This window comes from Thalia democratica, chromosome 5 (genome assembly GCF_965202585.1).
Source record: "Thalia democratica chromosome 5, ktThaDemo2.hap1.1, whole genome shotgun sequence".
In the NCBI taxonomy this organism is placed as follows: domain Eukaryota; kingdom Metazoa; phylum Chordata; class Thaliacea; order Salpida; family Salpidae; genus Thalia; species Thalia democratica.
Window position 1 is genome coordinate 55444962 of NC_139169.1, and position 22857 is coordinate 55467818.

Below are 22857 nucleotides of genomic sequence, written 5' to 3' on the forward strand. Positions count from 1 at the left end.
AGGTCCGCTCCGTAGGGTAGTTGAGGTATAATAACCTATTTTGTAGATGTGCTTCATCGTTTATATACATTTTTACTCTCTCTTTTGCAGGTGGCTTGACATGTTGACAGTTGCAGATGTCTTGACTTGTTGACAGTTGCAGGTGGCTTGACATGTTGACAATTGCAGGTGTCTTGTTGCATGTTGGAAGCTGCAAGTGTTTCGGCATGTTGGAATGTGCATGTTGGAATCTGCAGGTGTCTCAGCACGGTTTTAATAGCCAGCTTACATACTCACCTGTCTTGCACACGGCAATTAATGAATACAAAATTGTATTTATTTTGCCTTTGTCAATCAAAAAATATCGAGTAGAATTTAAAATATAAATTAGAGAACTGTTGTTATTATTTATTTGAAACTTATCTTTTGAAAGGAATTTTTAATTAAAAAAGTTTTAAAATTTATTCTAATGCATGCATCGACATATGGACAATTGAAGTGAAATAAGTATAATTTCACATAAATGTCCAACATCGACACTATTCTAAAAAAAAATTGTTTTTTTTTTTATTTTGCAAAAAAAAAAAAAAAAAATTTACACGTTGTAATAGAGTTTTGTTGCCATTGACAATTAAATAATGAAAACACCAAAATAATTTTAAACTCCAAAATATTATTTTTGTCTGCAATATTTACAAGCAATCACTAAAAAAACCAAAAACGAGAATCATCGATACAATTATTTAGGACTAAAAACGCTGAGGCATTGACGCAAAAAATAACGTACATTTTGTTTAAACAAACCACATAGTAATTTTTATCTTATTGTAAACAACTTGTTATTTAAGTGTTGATACAATAGGCTTATGAACTTGAAATTGTTAAATAAGTTTTTATTTTGAAACATTTACTCTTAAAATACTTAACTCATGCAGTAAAAATTAAAAACTAACAACTTAATTTGTAAATTCAATAAATATACTTAAGTCATATAAAATGTCTAAAGCAAAATAAAGAATAAATATTTTTACAAGGATATTTCTATAGTTGAGAGAACTTTGTATCATATGCAAATTTTAACTTTATACAACAAACGGTTTTTTTTTTAGTTTTTTATGTTAAACAATATTTACACAAATATACACATATAAAGATATATAGTTTTAAAAGTTATTTACAAATTTTAAACTTTGCTTTGTCTTACTGTAGATGTTAATGCTTGACTTTGGTTGATTTGCAGACTATTAATAAATGACTTGGTCGACTTCATTTTATAAGTGCTTTTACTTCTCTTCAAGATATATAGCTGTCATAGATTATTTAATGAAGTGTTTGAACAACAATCGCTTTTCTTCACATACATATATTGTTTTGTTGCTAAATCGAGTTTTTACCTTCCGGGTGGAATAAGTACGCATACATAAGCACTCTTTTTAACTGTTTTATTTCTAGTACTGGAGCACTTAAATCAAGAGTGATTTTCATTGCTGCAAATTAAATGCCTTTATGTCTGTGCGGCTGATAAAAAGCGATTTAATTTTTTACGACAAAAACAAGTGCAATGGGAGTTAAAAGTGCTTTCTTTGCGGCTTACATGCGCTCATTGACGGCTTATATGCGATTAGCGACTTTTTAATAATAAAAGCTTTGCGTTAAAATGTTGTACACATTTAGCACAAAATAAAAATATAGATGACAAAAAAACTGCACATACATAAGGAAATTAAGCAATTCTTTGCAAAAATTTTTTTTTGCTCGCAATTAAACCACTCGAGAAATAAACACTATCATTTTAATAAAACATAGTAGACTTTTACCACACGCTTTTACCTTTAATTTTACACTCACTGTCACAAAGACCGGTGATTTACACTACCATCCTTACTAAAATCAAATAAGCGATCATCGCAAACTATAATTAAGTTCAGTTTTACACGTAGAAAAGCATTGTAGAAATTATTCCGAGTTGTAAGTCTAATAAATGAATGAATTTTTAAAAAATAACTTAGTAAAATAAATTATTTTCTGATCGGTTTTAATTAAATCTTTACTTATGTTTGTCTTGTCTTCGAAAGGTTAGTTTTAAGAGCACGACCGAGGACGCCATTATTGTATACCATATTTATTTATATGTAAAATAAAGGGATATTAAAATATCTCTATCTTTATCGGGTATAAATAGGTATAGCAACTTATTTTAGTTATAAAATAAACAACAAAAACTATGTACAATTTATTACTTTCACAAACGAACGATTCAAAATGGTGCGCGACGCTTAAGTTTTCTACACATTAATCTTATACGAACTTCAATGTCGATAAAAGTTGAAAATACAATATTTATGAACGTAGAAATCCTATCAAGATTGTTTCATATCGTACCACAGCTTACGTCTTCGGCCTCGAAGTCTCACGTAAGCTGTTTTATATCGTTCTATAGTTAACCTCTGCGGCCGCGCAGTCCCAAGCCAACTATTTTGTATCGTACTGCCATTCACGTCTCCGGCCTCGAAGTCTCACGTGAAAAGCTGCAACTACTTCCACGAAGGAAGAGTCGCCCCGTTGAAGCGGCCTAGGTCCGCTCCGTAGGGTAGTTGAGGTATAATAACCTATTTTGTAGATGTGCTTCATCGTTTATATACATTTTTACTCTCTCTTTTGCAGGTGGCTTGACATGTTGACAGTTGCAGATGTCTTGACTTGTTGACAGTTGCAGGTGGCTTGACATGTTGACAATTGCAGGTGTCTTGTTGCATGTTGGAAGCTGCAAGTGTTTCGGCATGTTGGAATGTGCATGTTGGAATCTGCAGGTGTCTCAGCACGGTTTTAATAGCCAGCTTACATACTCACCTGTCTTGCACACGGCAATTAATGAATACAAAATTGTATTTATTTTGCCTTTGTCAATCAAAAAATATCGAGTAGAATTTAAAATATAAATTAGAGAACTGTTGTTATTATTTATTTGAAACTTATCTTTTGAAAGGAATTTTTAATTAAAAAAGTTTTAAAATTTATTCTAATGCATGCATCGACATATGGACAATTGAAGTGAAATAAGTATAATTTCACATAAATGTCCAACAAAGCAAAGAATCATTTGATAACGCGAAACAAATCTACCAAAACGCTTTAAGCAAAAGCAACTTCCATCATAAGCTCGAATATAACCCAACAATTAATAACAACAAAGCAAAAAACAGAAAAAGAAAATGTATATTTTACAACCCACCTTTCTGTGAATCAGTGAAAACCAAATTCGGAAACCTCTTTTTAAAACTGCTTGACAAGCACTTCCCACAATCAACAGAATTACACAAAATCTTCAATAGAAGTTCCACCAAGATATCATACTGCTGTTCCCCAAACATTAAAGCACTAATAAGTGGACATAATAAGAAACTGCTAGAAAAACCACAAATAGAACCGAAGCTATGCAACTGCAGAAACAGAGAGCAATGTCCAGTAATGAATAAATGTAAATTAGAAAATGTAATATACGAAGCAACCGTCTCATCTGAGAAAAATAAGAGAATGTCATATATTGGATCCACCCGAAGAGCATTCAAAAACAGATTGTACGAACATAGAGTATCATTTCCAAAACCCAACAAGAAGAAACCCGCCAACTGTACACAACTCGCCAACTACATGTGGAAATTATATGAAAAAGGCGAGAAACCCACTATTGAATGGAAAATTCTCCGACAGACAAAAAGCAGATTTAAACCAAACTTCATGTGCTCGATATGTAACCTTGAAAGACTGTTTATAGCAAATGCTAACCAGAGAAAAATCCTTAATAAAAGAAATGAACTAGTCACGCAATGCCCTCATTACCCTAAGGAATACTTTTAGTTTATTTTTTATCGCATTAACTTAGTTTATTTAGTTTATTTCATTCTATTTAATTATATTGTTACATTGTATTTATGTTTGTATTGTGTAAAGATTTTGTTTTAAAGTTACAACATTCCCGTAAAAAGACCATTTCTGTTTTCTAAAAATCCCCTACAAATCTTAGTATTTACATTTTTTCAAAATCCTAATATATTAAATGCTTAGTAAATAAATAAATTTTCTAAATATATAAAATCTATAGTTAATAAATTATTTAAACTAAACTTAACTATATTTCATTTTAATTTAACTTAACTTTAAAATTTAACTTTTGTAAACCACATATTATTTAAAACTCATATTTCAAATGTAAATATTATTTTCATTTATGTGTGTATTTTTATTTTCCAATTCATTGCCCTGTATACTTTTGTTTTCAGCTTTTTTTAGCGTCTGATGAACTGCTCTGCAGGGAAACGGCGTAACGCAATAAAAGTTTAACAATTAGTTTATATAAGTTATTGAATTAATATAATTGCTTTATATCTTAAAATAAAAGTGATTACATATTTAAGTTTTATTAGTTTATGATGAATAAGTTTAATTTTTTTTATGTATTTAAAAAAATATAAATTTTTAGCCTAAACTTATTGTTAAAAATGACATCAAACATAATATAATTTCAACTTGATACTGGTGCAACATCATCCTAGGTAATTACAAAATATTTTTGCCATAAACATTGTTAGGAATTGAACATTGTACCTTGTTTGATTCAAAGGATGACAAAACAACTTCTAAATATTCTGAAAGTATTTTAGACAGCTTTGAAGCGGCTTACAATAATAATGAATCCACAAACATGCCTAAAACTTCATCATGAAGCTGTTGAGGAAGATTTTAGGTAGAAAGAAGAAGCGTTTGAATTCGAGGGATTAAAACTAATGTTGATAAAGAAAATAGATTTCAACGCACAGCTGTGTTCTTCAAAAGATATAGCTGGTGCGTAAGAGTATTTTAAAGGGTCACTGTTTGTCAAAGATTTCTATGTTTAAACCAGTACAAAAAGTATTTTACCTCCTATATGGTGTTAAGTTTTTTTTCATAGATTATATCAGATGAGGTGCGAAAGAATCAAATGGGTCAAGATCAGCCATTGCACAAAGAAAATAAATTAGTTTGCCTAGGATTCTGTGGCTATTTTGATTGAAGTTGGGCTGCAATCCTGCCCCTGTGGACAACCATCCTAAAGTTCTTAATAGGAAATAAAGTTGTCTTTATTAACCAAGTGCGTTTAGATTTATTATAAACCAAAATTTTTTAAAGCTTTCAAAAAAAAATTAAGAGCATAGAGAGCTGGTTTGGAACATTTAAGCACAGAAATAAGGACAAAAACAGAACAGAAGAGAGGACACTGAAGACTTATATGATTATGATGGAAAATCAAGATAGTCGTACCACATTTATTTTAAAAAGATAAAAGATATCTACAGGTAGACAGTGAAGTATAAAAAATTTATTAACATATTTGAACCCAAGACTACTACATGATAAACCACGGTTTAACATTGCCACTAAGAGAAAAAGCAAAAAAGAGACCAAAATAGAAGACATTTGTGGGCAACTACAGCTAGAAAGATAAAACCAGGGGACAACAAATTCAACTATCAGAAGGCTCAAAATGTAAATTGCAACTTCAACCAAGTACAAAATAGCAAAATAACTTGGATGTATAATGCTAAATTTATAGAAGAACAAGTTGGTAATGATATTAAAAATAATATACATTTTAACAGTTATTCACACATATTTTTATTCATAAGTCAAACATTTAATGAGAATCAATCTGACAAATGTGCTTATTGGATTGATCGATAGAAGAAATAGCTTTCACTATAATATTATACATGAAGCGTACCAGACGTTAAAAAGGGGAATGACAATATCAAGCCAGTTAATAAATCTTCACCTAAGACTGAATGTTCTACCTTACAGTCAAATTTCTATGAAATTAAATAGGACACTATGGTATTCTTAATTATAAAGAAACATAATGATGAAATTTATATGTTCAAATATTAGATGCCACAAACATTATGAAATCCAAAATTGCACCATAAGGGCAAAAAGAAATCAATAAAACTATAAGTAAGGAGAACAAATTTATATGCCTATGGAGCTTTAAAGGAAGTGTTGTTGTACTGGTTAGTGTTACATATAAGTGTAACAAAAGTTAGACTTATATGAATCAGAATTTATTCAGCCATTTGTTTACAATTCCTTAACAAGCAGAAATCATTAGCAATGTTCTATGGAAAACAAGAATATTATGAAATCAGTGAAGTCATTGCTAATAAGTTTAAAAAAATGTATGAGCTATCTAAAAATGTAAAATTAATACATAAAAACCTGAGAGCCATGCAAGAAAAGATAAAAATTGTTCTAGTAAGTTTTTAGTTGAATTTATATTTTAAAGATTATAAAATGATTTTATTTCAGTACACTAATTCTTTATTTGGAGTAGAAGAATCACAGCTTTAAATAGATGTATTTAAGAAAAAGATGGCAGAGAAGATATTACAACTAGGAGGTTGTGGGAGTACTTTTGTGTGTTTTTAATAGCTATTTAAAAATAATAATTGCTTACTGGTCCAAAACATCTAATCTTCACACTGCGTCATATGTGGTGAAGCAAAGACAAAGTGGATGAAGAGAATTTAGAAATTAAATGGGTTAGTATTTTATTTATTGACTTTATTTGATTTAGTTGTACCAAACTTTATATAAAACTAGTTTCAGACACAGTGTAGTATTTGTTGAAGATGTGTACATCTTTCATGTGCTAAAGTAAAAAAAGGAAATATTTTAATTGTGAAATTTGTATTTAGTTTGTTGTTTTATATTTTAAATAATAAGTTATACCTTGTAATATTAAATTGTGATTAAATTTTATGTAATTGTACATAATCTTTACACGATAATAATCATATTTTTATTGTATAATTATATACTGATTACTTTAAGACTTATGTTTTATATAAGTGAAACCTTTTTCCTTAAAAAAGTAACCTGTACTTATATCTGGCCTTGACGAGGCGCAGCAGCTCAGTAGCTTGCAAAAGTGAAGCCAAGAAATGCTAAGAACAACATTATATTAGGTTAATTTAACTTTGGATAAAGTAAATATTCATAATATATTTAAAAACATTTTTAAAACTTGATGCTTAGTAAATATCCACTTTAAAAGTTTTAAATATTTGTGGTATCTTAAGTTTTTATTTAAAAAGCAAGGTGGCCACAGTTTTTTACAAATTTTATATATCAAATCATATTTAGACATGAGTTTTACAATAACACTGTAGCCTTGAAAATATACTTTTTACAGAATAAAACAAGAGAACGCAAAAAAGAATGACTTTCTTGTTTTTTTTCTAAAAATTTTCCACTAAAAACAAAAAAGTGTAAACAAAAAAATGTAAACTGTAATCAAACTAAAAATCAAACAAAAAAGTGTAAACTGAAATCAAACAAAAAAGTGTAAACAAAAAAGTGCAAACTGTAATTAAACAAAAAAGTGTAAACTTAAATATTGATTTAAGAATTTGTTTACACTTTTAGAAGTTTTTGATGTTGTAGGCCATATGCCAAAAATTTCAACTTTTGCTAGCAAGACCTAGAAAAGAACAATAAAAACAAAAAAAACGTCAAATCAGAATTAACGATATGTTTAGCTAACATTGTCAAATTAAAAAATTCCCTAGTTTAAAACATTTAGATTAAAATCATTAAGATAATATGAATGAAATAGCAAATTTTTCCGAACAAAAGTTTAACATATTTGTTTAGTTAAATAATACATAAATTATAAAAAATAATATAAAAACAAAGCACATATCTCATACCTTTGTATATCATCATCCTTTCTTAAGAACTATAGCTACTTTTATTTTTATTTATGTCCATGTAAGTTTCTGTATTTGCACAATTATAAATTTACTAACTTAATTTTATGAATTGTCTAATTAGTAACAAAAAACATGCAAGTAACTTAAAAAAATGAGGTTGCCCCTGCTCGAGTTGCCTCTGCTCAGATTTCCCTGCTCGAGTTCAACTTGTCTTATTGTTCTGGCGTTGTAGTAAATTTTCAACAACGATCATGATATAATTCACATGGTGCTGAAAGTTCATGCAGCTCCAGAATTAAACTATTCAACATTTTTGTATTGAAAACTTGTAAACATTTAAGATGCAGCTGACACAGATTGAGCTTGCAGCTCTAATTTTACCAACATTTTGAACATCAAATATAAAAATAAAATATTTTAGCAGAGAAATTAACAACGTTCATGTACACATTTGGCTGTATTTTTTGAACAACTTCAGGATAACATAACTTTTTTATTTTTTAGGCTAATATAATTTTTTTTATATCATTTTAAAGCTCATTTCCTCAGCTTTAAAATAAAATTACTTTGACGTAGTTTTGGGTTGTAAAGCTGAAGCAGGGCCTATTTAAAGCAGCGTGTTTAAAGACTTAAACTTTAAAATAAAATAAAAATTTAGCATAGTTTTTCAATTTTTTAGGTGGAGTTACAGCTCCAGCGTTCCTCCCCAAGAGCTAACCCCGGTATTGTGTATGTATGTTTTTATTTAATATTACTGCCAAATTTGCTAGAAAAATTATTTTCAACTGTTTCTTTAGATGATTATTCATACATAGTAATGGATCATGTATTTGTGTTGCAAATTTTGTTATTGCTAAGTTAAGGATATGCTTCTTTTAGAATGTTAATTAAAATTCTTGTTAACTACAAAACTTTATGTAACCCTAAGGCTCAATGAAATGCGTATCCATCGATAAAACACATAACTTTACAAAGTCTTAAGACATAGAGAGGTGAGCTAGTAATCAAAAATTTATTTAAGATAACTAAATATATTGTACATAAAATTACTCAGTACATAAAATAAGTTTGATTTGTACAATTTAAACAAATTTCAAAACAGTTTCTTTTCCTTTTGAGAATTCTAAAATAAGTAAACAAGAGCGCGTAGATTCGCAAGAGGTTACATACAAAATAAATAGTAACTTAGTAGTTTAATATCAATTGTTGTACAACCATTATATAACACAACAAAAAAAAACAAAAAAAAATCAGATTTGAATGTTAATACTGCTTATTGAATAGTTAACATTTTTTTGAACATGATAGAAAAATCGATGCTCAGTATTATGGTCATTGGACTTGATGTGTAAAAATACCTTTCGATCATCAAGCTACACACAACTAATAAGTAAGTTTTATTTGTCTTTATTTTCAACTACTATGATTTTAATAGAATATTAATCAAATTGCTATTAGATGCTTTAAATTTTATAAATCTTTAACAAGCTACTTTTGATTAAAGTTCTTAACACTTGTTTACTATTTTTATTGTATTAGTAAAAATAAAACCATTATGTATTGTATTAGATAGCAGCATAAACTATAAAACAAAAGTTTTAGTATTTCACGTTAAATAAATCTATTCAATACTTTTTTTGTACTTTCAAATACAAAGCTTTTGGAAAACAACTGAGAGTTTAAAAACTTAAAAACAAAAAAAACTTTGATAATTTGAGAGAAGCCTACTGGAGCTACTAACTTGTAAAAAGAAAAAAAGTGCTTGAAATTAATAAGTAGATGCTCCTAGTAGAACCCTTGTTATACTCTTTTGTTCTAGTTTAAGAATAACTTTTCTTAAGCTTTTGTTTATAGTTATTTACTTTTATTTTTATATCTAAGCGTTGGTTAAATTTTAGACAAAGGTTAACTTAATCTATACGTTTTTACAATAATTTTTGTTTTTATAAAATCATTGATTTTAAAATAAAAGTATAGATTAATACCTTGAAGTACTAAAATAAGTAAAACAAGAATATAGGCTGTTGAGTTAATTAGTTTTATTTTATATTCTGGTTTAAAAAAGTTCTGGAATTTATTTTCTTAAAGTAGTAGTGAAAAAATCTCAATAGTTAGTGTACATTTGAGTTATTTTAATACAAGAAAAACAAAAAAGTTTATGTTATCTAGAATAAAAGTTTAATAAGTATAAGATGGTAGTTGTGGTATTTTAAAATATGTACAAAATGTTAATTTTCAAAACCAGAGCTAAATAAATAATATAAAAAAAATAAAATATCAAAACTTTTATTATAACATGTACATTAAAGACAAAGTGACTTTTTGTTTTAAAATTATTAAAATAGTTATTACTGTTTATATAGTAGCTTTGTAGCTTTTTAATTTCTACTTGTACTATGGCCATTATTTAAAAACATTCATAGTTTTACCTTTTAGTACAAATTTAGTGTACAAAATTTTCGTAACAAATAAACTTTCAAAAATATTAACGTTTTGAAAAACTAATTTAACTACTTTTTATCAAGTTAAAAAAATTATAAATTATTAATAAATGTTAGTTTTCAACTTATTTTTTGAATCAAATAAAAATAAGCAATATTAAAATTAAAACGTTATGTTTAAGAATAGTTTGGTTTTTAAAGTTTTTTAAGTTCAAAAGTTATTATAGTTTTAGATTTAAACTTAAAATTGTTATAAAAACTAAAATCATGACTTTCATACTGAGTTATAAACGTGCTTGTTTAATCTATTCAAATGAATGGTAAACACTAAGTAAAATTTACAATTTACTTAAACATTTTTTTACAAGTTTAACCACCTTTAGAAAATATGCCATGTTACTTACTTTTTGAACTAAAGTTATAAACATACAACTTGAATAAAAAAGTTAATTGTTAAGTTGTAACCATAATTAAGGTATTTTGATCATATATTTGCATCTTTTTGTTCATAAATAATATAAGTATCTTAAATTCGAACTTGTAATTATCGTTCTTACAGATTGTTTACGAACTCCTCTATCTGAACAATATTTTTTATACTATGATAGACTTCGATGTGATATTAACAAAAATAAACCCACTAGGAAGATATCAAATTTTATTGGTTACTTTAGTGTTTTATCTTGCAATACCTTCAGGTCTACACAACGTCGCGTCTGTATTTTATGCTGCTAACATTGATTATAGGTAATTAAAGTAAATAGAACCTGCTTTCATTATTCGAAAAGAATTAATATATTGCTTATTACCCACAAAATATCACTTTAATGTAAACTTGTATAACGTTTTTAAAGTATTATATATTTATTTTCAGCTGTAATGTACCTCCATTGGACAACAAAACATTGTATCCAAGTTTAACAGATCAAGACGTGCTAAACTATACTACTCCAAAAAATAATGATGACAAATATGATGGTTGCAAAAGGTTTGTATAAAATATAACAATTTTTTTGATATTACAGTAAAGCTTTGTTCGAAAAAGCTATAGATTCTTAAAAAATAGCATATATACAGTATATATAAGTTTCAAATAGTAATCGCTTTTATTATTAAATAAGTAAAACCCTCCTAGTATAAAAAAATATGAAAATAAAAGTTATAAAATTTTATTATAATTTTTTTTTAATTTATAACAAAAAAAACTAAGCTAAATTTAATTTATTTTTATTCTAATTAATGAGATTTAAAAGTTGGATAACTGTTACGATTACATATTAGTGATTATGATAGTATTTAGATTTTCCAACAGATCGTACCTGTGAGTAGTAGTGTGCATTGCAGAATAGTAATTTGAATAAGCTGAATATTAGTTTTATTTTTGATTGTATACTACAACACGTTTACTTAATTAATTTTTTCGATATTTAAAGAATTTTTAAGCAAACAGATATTTTATACATAATAAAATTATTTTTTCTGTTAAATTGATACATATTTAAAGACATTGGGTGCACTTAATTACAATAATGTGCCGCGCACAGAATAGTATTGCATAACTATATAAGATAACCGTATGTACGTTTCAAACTTTTAAAAACACTGTAAAAGTTTTTATATATTTTGAACTTCTTAACAGACTATAACAACCTGAATATATACTTGCATACATTGCAAAAATAAAAAAAACCTTATTAAAAACACATCAAAGGATAATCAATGTTACACATTGAGTTAACAAAATATCTTATTATAATTAAACCTTTTACTAAATAAATATTTACTTTAATCTTTGTTATGTGTGCAATGCAATTTATGTTTTGTTTTTGTTGAAATTTGACAAACAACAGAGATAAAAATATATCTTGTTTACACAGCAAAACTTTTTGAAATTTTTGTCTTTTGAAGTGTTACTATTTAATATACAAATATTTTAGACACAATAAAAACGTTAGCTTTTCAAACACTTTATGACAACAAAAAAACTCTTTGTTAATATTAATCTATGTCACATAAAATAATAAGCAAATAAAGTAACTTTGAGTTTATAACAACATTAAAACAAAACAAGTTATAGTTTACTTTAGTCATGAAAATTAATACTAATTTTGCAATTTTAAAGCAAAATTCTCTACTTAGAGTCTAGAATTATATATACTAGTAGTAGACATTTTAAAAAGTTTGCAGTTTAGACGACCGCTGATGTTTATTGATTAGTAAAATATAGATAAAAATTTGGACATATTATAACTCAATCATTTAAAAAATAGGATACTTTATTTAGAAAATATTTTATAGGCTTACTTATCTAAAAATTATTCCTGGTATAATAAAACCTATATAAAATTAGGCTACTTTAATAATCAATAGGAATTTACTGTCTCTGACGGAGAAACATTTCATCTATTTCCAGTCTACTTAAATATTGGGTTTTTCATTTAAAAACACAAAAGCTAAACCAAAAAGAAGAATGAAGTTGAAAAACGTAGTACAACTTCTAAAATTTGATAAGTAAACAATAAATATTTTTAGTTCTTTGAACTTTTTAAATTCAAAACGTAGAAGATGATAATATATTCATGTTGTATTAAAAAAATAGTACTTATAGATTATACAGTTATTATAACTTTTCAAAATAAGTATAATTTTTGATTATAACATGACCAAAATTATTCAATGTAATTATTCGTTAATTAAGCGACTTTTACTTAATAGTTTTTAGATTACTTTTTATTAAAATAACACATATAAATGCTTTTTTAGTATAAAAAATATTTTTATGTCGAATTTAAGAGTTTGTAATGTAAAGACTAAGTTTTGTAACTAGTTCGCGTTAGGGTTGTCTTTAGTAACGCTTCATATTTAGCTACTAATCTTCAAAAAACTGTTGAATATTTAAACTGAGTATTTAGTAGCTAGATAAATAGTTATGGAACTGTTCCTCTATGTATAACTATTTTTACTATTGTCATCAAAAATTTATAGACAATTAATATTGTGTGATAACCAACTTTTATATTTATTCCAAGATCTTTTTCTTTTAAAAGCTGCTTGGAAATTTTTAATTACCTTTAACCTAAAAATCAATAATGTTCTTAAAAAAAATTGTGTTTAAAACACAATACTTAAATAAGGTAAAAGCATTATAGCTTGCTGCAAATACTTATTGCTAAAGCAACTTCTACAGAATTACTAACCTTATTGAATTTTTAAATGAACTATAATTTGTTGACAGAATAAAACTGTCTCGTCATGTTTGGCCTTGGTTTCTTTCAAGTTGTTAAGCTTTTAAGTGTTATCAAATTAATTTCTAAAGTTTTAAAGCTTTTTAAGCATACTTGTTTATTCAAGAAGTAAATACTGTTATAAGACTATCAATGTTTCAATATACTTTTGAATTTTAATAGCTTTTCAGTGTATTTAGAAAAAAAGGATTTACGGTACAAAAAAACTAAACAGGTGTTAAGAGTTTATAAATTACTTTTTCAATTAGTAAAAAAACGGTCGTTAAAGTAAGAATTACAATAATGTGATGCTTAAAAACAATTTTAGAAACACGACCAAAAATGTTATGTACAGTCCAGGGACGTAGCTAGCTCAAAAAAGTTACGGTTCTGCAAAAAAACAATCAAGAATAATGTGTGATAACGTCATAGCGGGAATAGAATAGTTTTAACTACCCTTATTTTTATGTGAAAGTGTGCAGTTTTGTTAATAATTTAAAAATAAATTGAATGTTGAAGTATGATGAATAACTGAATACAAGGCAATTTGTACTGCTCTTGACCCCTTACAATTCTTTATATGTTGCAACTTTTATGAACCTATAAAACCTTTCATTTAAAATAAAAAAATTAATTAAGAATTTAATTTTAATAGTATTACTGATAGGCCTAAAATATATAACTTTGAAAACAGTTTCCCCAATTCTGAAAACATTTGCAAAAATTGTTGCTTTTATTAGATAAAAATTATTAACTTTAGGAGTTGAATAAAAAACAAAAGAGATATATAATAAAAAAGTTCACAACATTAGATAAAATTCAGATGTACAATTACTTTATTATTGTCATCAATAATTCATAAAGAAATGAAGAGTACACGTCTTAGTAAATGTTATTTCTAGCTTTGGTAGCATAAAGATTTAAGCTGTAAAAAAGAATGAAACATTTTCTTACTAAAAACAATTTGTTAAATAAAAGCTGTAAAAAAGTAACAACATTTTTTTTTACAAATCAACTTTGTTAAATAAAACAACTTAGTTAAATAACCACAAACTTTGAATATTAAACATCAATATTTTTCAGATACAATGTAAAACATATAAATAATTTCGAACATAAAGATTTCAAAACATAAAATATATTAATTTTTTTCAAAACTTGTTATGAATTAATAATACAACTATACACTTGTTAAAATAAATAGTATTAACTTATTCTTTCTAATCTTAGATTGAAAAAGTTATATAAAACTTATTTTAAAACCTTTTATCATTTATCAAACATTTATTACAGAATTAAACTTATATATTGTATAAAATTTGTAAACCACTCTAAAATTTATAAACTTATTTTGAAACAATAGATACAATACATATTCTTGATACGTTCAAAGAAAAAATAAAATACAAAACTCTTCATATTGTAAACAACAATGCTTGTAGAAAAATAAAATTTACAGTAATATTTAAAAACAAGTTGAAACAAACTTTGTATTTTACATAGTTGTATGAAAACATCATTCAAAGAACTTTTTCTTGAAGTAATCATCTGGAACTCTTTGTAACAAACTGAAGTAACGACAAAAAATGGCATGAAAATCTGCCTAGCATATTACTCATTGAAATAAGACTAACTTTTCAAATTTATCAATGTTTTTTACAAAATTTGTTATAAAATGAAAATTTATCAAAACTAGCCAGCATAATCTCATTTAAATCTAGAAAAACATCTGTTCTGACATTATTAACAAACCTAAAAATGTCCTTAGTTTTTCATAGATAAAACAAAACTATACTGAGTCAGCCTGAGTTCAAAAATAAAACTCTAAATATCCTAGAGTTATCCAAGATACTTTGAGTGCGTGGCAATAATGTACAATTTAAATCTTTAAACTTTGCTAAAAAATGCAATAAAAACTTTAACTAAGGTAAGCATTTATAAAATCTTTAAAACAAGTTTTATTAAAAAATAAAGTTCTAAAATATAAAAAAAAAACTATAATTTGTTTATATTATTCTTGAAAAAATGGTTATATTATTGAGTTTTTCAGTTTGTCTTCTTGTTGCAAGCTATTTGTCTTATTGTGTTATTTTTTCTGATTTAATAGATTCTAATCTTCTTGGTAAAACTTCTGGAAATGATATTATCATCACTGTTTCAAAAGTTTTTCATTTTTGTATATTTGTCAACCACAGGGATTTAATCTTAAAACATTCAACTCAGAAAGTCAATTTGGTTTAAAACAAAAGTTAATTCTTCATGTTAGTTTACTTTGAGGTTCATCTACTTTAAAATTCATCTTGTTATATATTTTCTATCTGTATTTGCTCTTTTAACACAAAAAAGTGTAAATTTCAAAAAAATGTGAAGTTCTTTTTGACTCACCACAAACATTTTAATAGTACAAGATCCTCTCTCACACTTACTTTTTTTAATCTCTTACATCATTTAAACCAAATCTACAGCTTCTAAATGGATTTTTTTACAATAATTTGCTATTTGATAACAGAAATCTACTTCTAGCAATTTGTATACAATTTAAATGTATTCAATTTGTTCAATATTTACGACACTAAAAGTGCTAAAGAGTACCGTAAATGTAAAAATTATCTCTCAGGAGTGCAAAACTAAGTATAAACGAATACTGAAAGCTAAAGAAACAAGGTCTTAAAAGCTAAATAATCGAAACAAAAGCGAGTTTTTTTTTTTTTGAACAAATGTTTACGTTTCTGTAGATTTGCAGAAACGTACCAAGCTACGTGCCTGGTACAGTATATTGAAATTACTGTGCACCTACTAATATTATTAAAAGTGTTGCTAAGTTCTCTTAGTTTTTTATCAGATTACACATCTTAAACACCGTTTGATATTAATATATTCTTGTTTAAATAATGTTTGTATATCGATATATTTTTATAAAAAATGTAGACAGAAACAGTAGGTGACTTTATGAAAAAAAATTCAATCTTAACTAGTGGTATAAATTTAAAAGGCTGTATTTGATTGATTTTCCAAATTAGATAAAGACCTAAAATAAAACTCTACTTTTGTTACGATGTTACAAAATAATTAGCAGCTTTTTTCTTTCCTAAATTATTATTTAAATTGATGCCGCTAGACAAAGTTCATCTACTAAATTATTTATAATATTTTGTCTGTAAATCGTTTTGAATAGAGAATATTGTTGATATAAAGAAAAAAATGATTAACAATATGAAATGTTTAATGCAGTTAAAAGAAGCGTTTGTATTTTTTTATTACCAAACTATTTGAATAAAGTTAAACACATTTTAATGCCTGAAAACCTAAATATTGTTTAAGATACATAACATAATTATATAAAACCCTATTTGACTTGATATATATCAACAAAATATAGAAGTCCTAAAACCTTAATATAAGTTTAACTTTTAGATACGGGTATGATTTGAATACTTGTGTTCCACCGGAGCTAACATGTGTAGACAAAACTGCCCCAACCATTAATTGTGATAAAGGATACCATTTTTATTATGATGAGTTTGATTCTACAACACTGACTGAAGTTTGTTTTTGTATACTATTTTTATAGATACAACAAATGAACTAAATAAGTTGTTAATGAAACTGGTTAACTAATAGTTTTAAAATATTACTCTACTTAAATTAATATCTGTCACAAAAAATTGATATTACAATGTTTTACAAATTAAATTTTTTTAGATAAAATTTATTCAAAAATAAAAACAAAATTTTGAAGATTAGCTAAAAACTTAACTAGTATACGATTTTGTTTGACCTCGTTTTGTTTAAACATTATTAAATGTTTAAAATCTAAACATGTATTTCATTAATTTTATAAACTAAACTGAACAGTTAACGTTTCTTCTTTTTGAACACGCATCTAAATGCACTAAGTAGTAGAAACAAAAAAGTTAAAACTTAAATATTTTTTACTAATATAAGTCTGGGAGTTTAAAAAACTATGTAATATAATTACTTTTCCATAGAATTGATTTTCAAATATTAGAAACTTTGAAAATTGTTTTATTGTGATTAATATTTTTAGTGGGATCTTGTGTGTGGCAAAAGTATACTGAGCACCATGGCTACTTCATTCTTTTTCGCTGGAATGTGGTTTGGTGCTATACTGTTCGGATATTTAAGTGACAGGTTAGATTTTAGACTATATTAAAAATTTATGATAATTTACCTTTAATTATAATTTAAGATTTTTTAATATTGTTAATTAAAAAAAGTATTTATGAACTAAAAACAAACAAACTGCCAATTATTTTTGTTAAAACTGTTTGTGTGGATTTTATATAAATGATTTTAGGTAATAAATTAAATGGGAACGGGTCTAAATTGCACGAAGACAAAACTGCACGAGGTTACTAAATTGCACGAGGGGACAAAATTGCACGAAACCAAATTTGCACGAAGCCAAAATTGCACGATGGCACAAAATTGCACGAAACAATTTTGCACGAGTTACAATTTTGAACAATTTACATTTTCGCACGGGAATAAAAAAACAAGTAAAAAAATAAATAAATAAATAATATTAATAAGATAAAAAAAAGTTACTGACCGAGGTAAGGGTTAGGGGTAACAGTGATAGTAAAAAAAAAAAGATAAAAAAAAAAAAAAAAAAAAAGTTAACCTGTGAAAAATTGTTTCCGTGCAAAATTGTCTGCTCGTGCAAAAGTGACCCGTCGTGCAATTTTATCTTCGTGAAATTTTATCCCCTCGTGCAAAATTATCTTCGTGCAATTTTATCCCCTCATGCAATTTTGTACGCTCGTGCAATTTAGACAGCTACCCAATAAATATGTGCAAATCTAGAACTCTTTATTATCTAAGTACAGTTTTACATTTTAGTAATTTTGTATAGACTTATTTTATAAAAAAATTAAACACTAGCAAACTCTATTAAGCATCTGTAAAGTTTTCTATGATTTTGGATATTTATTTATTTTTTGCTTTTGAATTGTACTAGTTTAAATTAGGAATGTATGTACACCATACGGCCCGTGGGTCCGACCAAGGATTTTGACCGACCCGAAAACTATATTTAACCGGTTTTAGGTCAGAAAAATTAATTAAATAAATCTTCTATCCCTTTCACTTAAACTTAGAGTTTAATATATTTTGTGTTTTTCAGAATGAAGATAAATTTTAAATAATTCGTAATATTTTTTGCTAGTTTACCACAACTTTTTATGTTCTTTTACAGCTTTTATTTTTGAAAACTCTATACTTTTAATATGAAATTATATTAAAATTTTAATTTAGATACGGAAGAAAACCAATACTATTGGTTACAACAATTGGATCAATTATATGTGGCGTTGGAGTCGGTCTTACTCCATGGTTCGAGTTGTTTGTTGTGCTGCGATTTTTAAGTGCAGCTTTTACTCACGGAGGATATCTGATTATGTTTGTTTATGGTTAATAGCTTGTACTTCTTGCATCGTAGATATTTTTAAACACTTAGAATTTAAAAAAAAACAGTATTTGTTTTACATAAGTAAACCTTATTTAAAAGTACCTATTTAACTAAATTAAGAAATAGTTTTATTCGTGCTGCTTAAATATTATTATTTTAAAATAATAGTTACATACATACTTTAAAAGCTAGAAAAATTTAAAGATTTTTTTTATGAACATATACTAAAAAAATATATTTACTGAATTATTACAGTGTATAAGCACTAGCTTGTTTTTTAGTTGGATTTATTTAAAATGTTTCAGAAATTTTAATTTAAAAAAAAATCATTTTAAATGTTTTCAAAATACGCATTTTTCATTCTGTTGTGCAACTTTACTAACTCATAATAACCCTTAACTACTTCAAAAAAAATTACAATTTTTAAGTAGTTTAAAAAACAGAAGAGCTTAAAAAGGAAATTTTTTTTTGTGATATTGTTACAATTAAATTTAAACTTTAACACTTTATAAAAAAGACTTGTACTTTTATATGTACTTCAAATGATCTTAGAGCTGTTGTTATATTTTTAGTTGTTGAGATAACTGGTCCAAAAAGAAATGTGACGGGTATTCATTCCCACTCAGCTTTTGCTATGGGATACTCACTCAATTCACTTTTTGCTTATTTTTTACGCGACTGGAGAGCTTTCTATATCGCTATATCACTCACACCTATTCCATATTTCCTCATGCATCCTTTTGTAAGATGTTTTACTTATTAAAAATATATTTTATTAAAAAAAAACGTTTACAGCTGTTAGTTATAGAAAAAGTATAAAACAGTAATATTACATGTAGTTAGTGAAAAAAATACTTGCTTTATTTGTTTCTTCGTATAAATAGGTACATTTAAAATAAATATTTAAAAATATAAATTTAGGCGTTTGTTAAAAAAGATAACAAACGTATTAAAAACAAAAGTACTTTCTTTGATTTTCATAGCTCCGTTGAAAAGTGTCAACCCGTTAACACACAGAAGCATGTGTTAGTGTAATAAAAAAGAACTGTGTTTAATTTGTTATTATTTTATTTAAACTACAAATTCCTATTGTAAGTGCTTAACTAAAACATGTTTATTTATTTTTTATGAAAATATACAAACTGAGCACTAAGTAACTACTTTTAAAATAATTGTAGGTACCAGAATCTCCAAGGTGGTATTTTTCTAAGGGAAGAGACGAGGAAGGTAAAAAGTTATCGCAGAATTTTGCTAAAAAAAATGGTAAAGTTCTAACAGAGCAAGACTGGCTAGATGCTACAGTTGATGAGGTTGCTATTTTCAATGGTTTTTACATTACTGCGTAAATAAAAAAAGGAAAACTTTACTAAGCTTTTTTATATACTACTAAAATATACTAAAAAATATGGAAACAATAGTTTTTAAAGCTAAGGTCTGGTTTTTAATAAACTTTTTTCAATCAAGTACTATTTTTCTAGAAAACTGCAGCAGGACTCAATCAGAAGTACAGTTTCGTAGACTTGTTTAACAATAAACTAATGAGACCAGTAATCTTGAAAATGATGTTTTGTTGGTAAGAGTTTTAACTGTTTATAAGTTTAAATACACACTTAATGTAATTAGATGAGGTTTTTGGTTTATTTAAACAAACAAATATTTAAATAATTTTGCTGTAATTAAGATGCAGGATTAAAAACTAATTAATGGTTTTATTTTTAAGAAATACAAATGCAAAAAATTATGTTAACACTTATATATGTTTTTTTTTAGTGAAATAAAATAAGTTTAAATAAAAAAACACTATTAAAAAATTAAAACATTACTAAACTTTTAATCAAAGTGTTATTGATTTTTTATACAAAATAAAAGTAGTCCGGTGCAGGTTAACTATTTTTATACTAAATTTAGTTCAAGTTTTTTGAGTTACTTTGTCTTTTTTATTATTATTTAAATTTTTACAAATATTCATTCGCAAAAAGCTACATAAATTTTAGGTTTGCAACAGCTTTAGTGTACTATGGACTTTCATTAAATGCGGGAAGTCTTTCAGGAAACATCTTTGTCAATAATGCTTTAAATGGATGCATAGAACTTATTGCCTATTTCTTTGTACAATTTACGATTGACATGTAAGAATACGTTATATTGGTAACTGTAACTTTGTAAACAGTAAAATTTAGAAAAAAAATGATGGTTTTTTTTAATCTTTACTATAAGATTATTTTTGAGGGAAAAATAAATTTTGGGTTTTGTATAATTTTTCTAATCAAAAACTGGTTAAATGAAATTCTCGTAACTTTTATTTCATAAAAGTAAGAAGTTTATTTAACTAAGTTTCGTAATCAAAAGTATTAGTGCGTTCCTCAGATGACTTTTTCCATGTTTTTATTACCAAAGTTTTGTTATTTTTATAATCCTTTATTATATTTTATATGCATTTAAATCTAAATATAATGAAGGAGAACTATCTGTTTTTGTTACAACTTAGTGGAATAAAACTTTTTTTTATTGCAATATATAAACTATGTTTAGTTATTCTTAAAAACTATATGCTTTTATAAGTTAACTTATATATAATGTGTTATTCAGACTTGGTCGACGTGTCCTGTTGTGTTCAATGTTCACACTTCAAGGTGTTTCCTGTATATTAAGTACGGTGTTGACAGAGCTTGCCGATGGAAATGAAGGTATTAAGTTTTTAAAAGATTACTTGTAAAAACAGAACTAAGGTTAAAAATAATAATATTTAGCAATGGACACTGCGGCGACGGTGCTGGCGTTTGTTGGTAAATGCGGAGTCTCCGCTTGTTTCGCCATTGTGTACAATTACTGCGCTGAACTATTTCCTACAGTTGTTAGGTAATCATTATAAAAATGTGTCTAACTCATCTGGTCTTATTCGGTCTTGACTTATAAATCTAACTTCAATTATGATAAAAAAAAACTTTTGTTTTTCATATTAACCTTTCATTTTTAGAGGTAATGTGTTTTGAAATATAATTTGTACCAAATAGCTTATTGCTGGAAAACCAAGTTCAAAATATTCTTATTTCTAATTGTTATTGTAAAAGTAAAATAATTAATCTTAGTTTCCAAAACTGCTTTTCAGAGCCAACGCTCTCGGAGTGTCCTCGATGGCTTCCAGGTGGGGATCCATCAGCTCTCCATACCTCATCTTCCTCCAGGACTACGTCTCCTGGCTTCCCTTCACCATATTCGGCGCGGTGGCGCTCCTGGCGGCTTTCCTGACGCTGTTCCTGCCGGAAACGAAGGGAGTGGAGATGATGCAGACTATGGAGGAGGCGGAGGAATTTTACACGCGCAGCAACAAGTTTGAAATAAATTTGCCGAGTAGAAGTGGCTATCAGCGGCTGCGTTCGGAAGAAATTAGTGATTGCGATAATTTGACATGAGATTTCGTTTAGAATTTTTTTTTGAAAGCAAGTGTGAGCGTTGTGTTTTAATTAGTGCCAAAAAAAAGTTATTTTATATTTTTATCTGAAACAACAAATTAAAAAAAAAAAACTTTTAGTATTGCTTTAAAACTTATGTTAAAACTATAGTACTTCTAATGCTGTACAGAAATCTAAGACAAAATTCATTCAAAAACATCTTTATTAAAGCAAAAAACAAGTAAAATCGATTTCGGCTAACGCTTTTCAACTACTTTTATTAGCAACTAATTTTAAGATTAATTTTTGAGTAAATAAATAGTTAGAGGTTACATCAGAAAAAATCAGAAAAATCAATTAACACTAATTAGCATAATTGAGCAAAAAATAATTAATTAGACATTCACAATTTATAAATGCATATATAAAACAGTTGATCAGTAATTTAACTAAGATAAGCAACAATGAAAATAGAAATAAGCGACAAAATTCAAATAAAATCTATAACCACTTATAAAGATTAGATTTATAAACGTATTGTTGCTTACACAAATTAGGTTTGCATGTTTTTATAAATAAAGATTCTAAAACACTTAGGTGATAATCGTTACGAGCTTTATTTAAAATTGAAAAGTTACTATCACT

At 26.4% G+C, this 22857-nt stretch overlaps 1 protein-coding gene across 1 annotated transcript; it reads left to right on the top strand.

Moving 5' to 3' along the window:
- The first annotated feature begins 10766 nt into the window (after positions 1 to 10766).
- Positions 10767 to 22402, top strand: LOC145835379 (organic cation transporter-like protein). The gene is made up of 12 exons (XM_082942942.1): positions 10767 to 10912; positions 11040 to 11153; positions 16804 to 16933; positions 17438 to 17541; positions 18667 to 18821; positions 19393 to 19562; positions 19999 to 20130; positions 20299 to 20393; positions 20815 to 20949; positions 21410 to 21507; positions 21571 to 21679; positions 21930 to 22402. The coding sequence occupies exons 1-12, from the start codon at positions 10767 to 10769 to the stop codon at positions 22231 to 22233; spliced, it is 1692 nt and encodes a 563-aa protein (XP_082799068.1). The 3' UTR covers positions 22234 to 22402.
- The last annotated feature ends 455 nt before the right edge of the window (positions 22403 to 22857 follow it).

Bases quoted from the DNA above. Each gene is read 5' to 3' on its own strand.
- LOC145835379 (XM_082942942.1), top strand. From the start codon at position 10,767: ATGATAGACTTCGATGTGATATTAACAAAAATAAACCCACTAGGAAGA. The intron at 10,913-11,039 runs GTAATTAAAGTA...ATTTATTTTCAG, and splicing joins GCTGCTAACATTGATTATAG to CTGTAATGTACCTCCATTGG. The intron at 11,154-16,803 runs GTTTGTATAAAA...TTTAACTTTTAG, and splicing joins AAATATGATGGTTGCAAAAG to ATACGGGTATGATTTGAATA.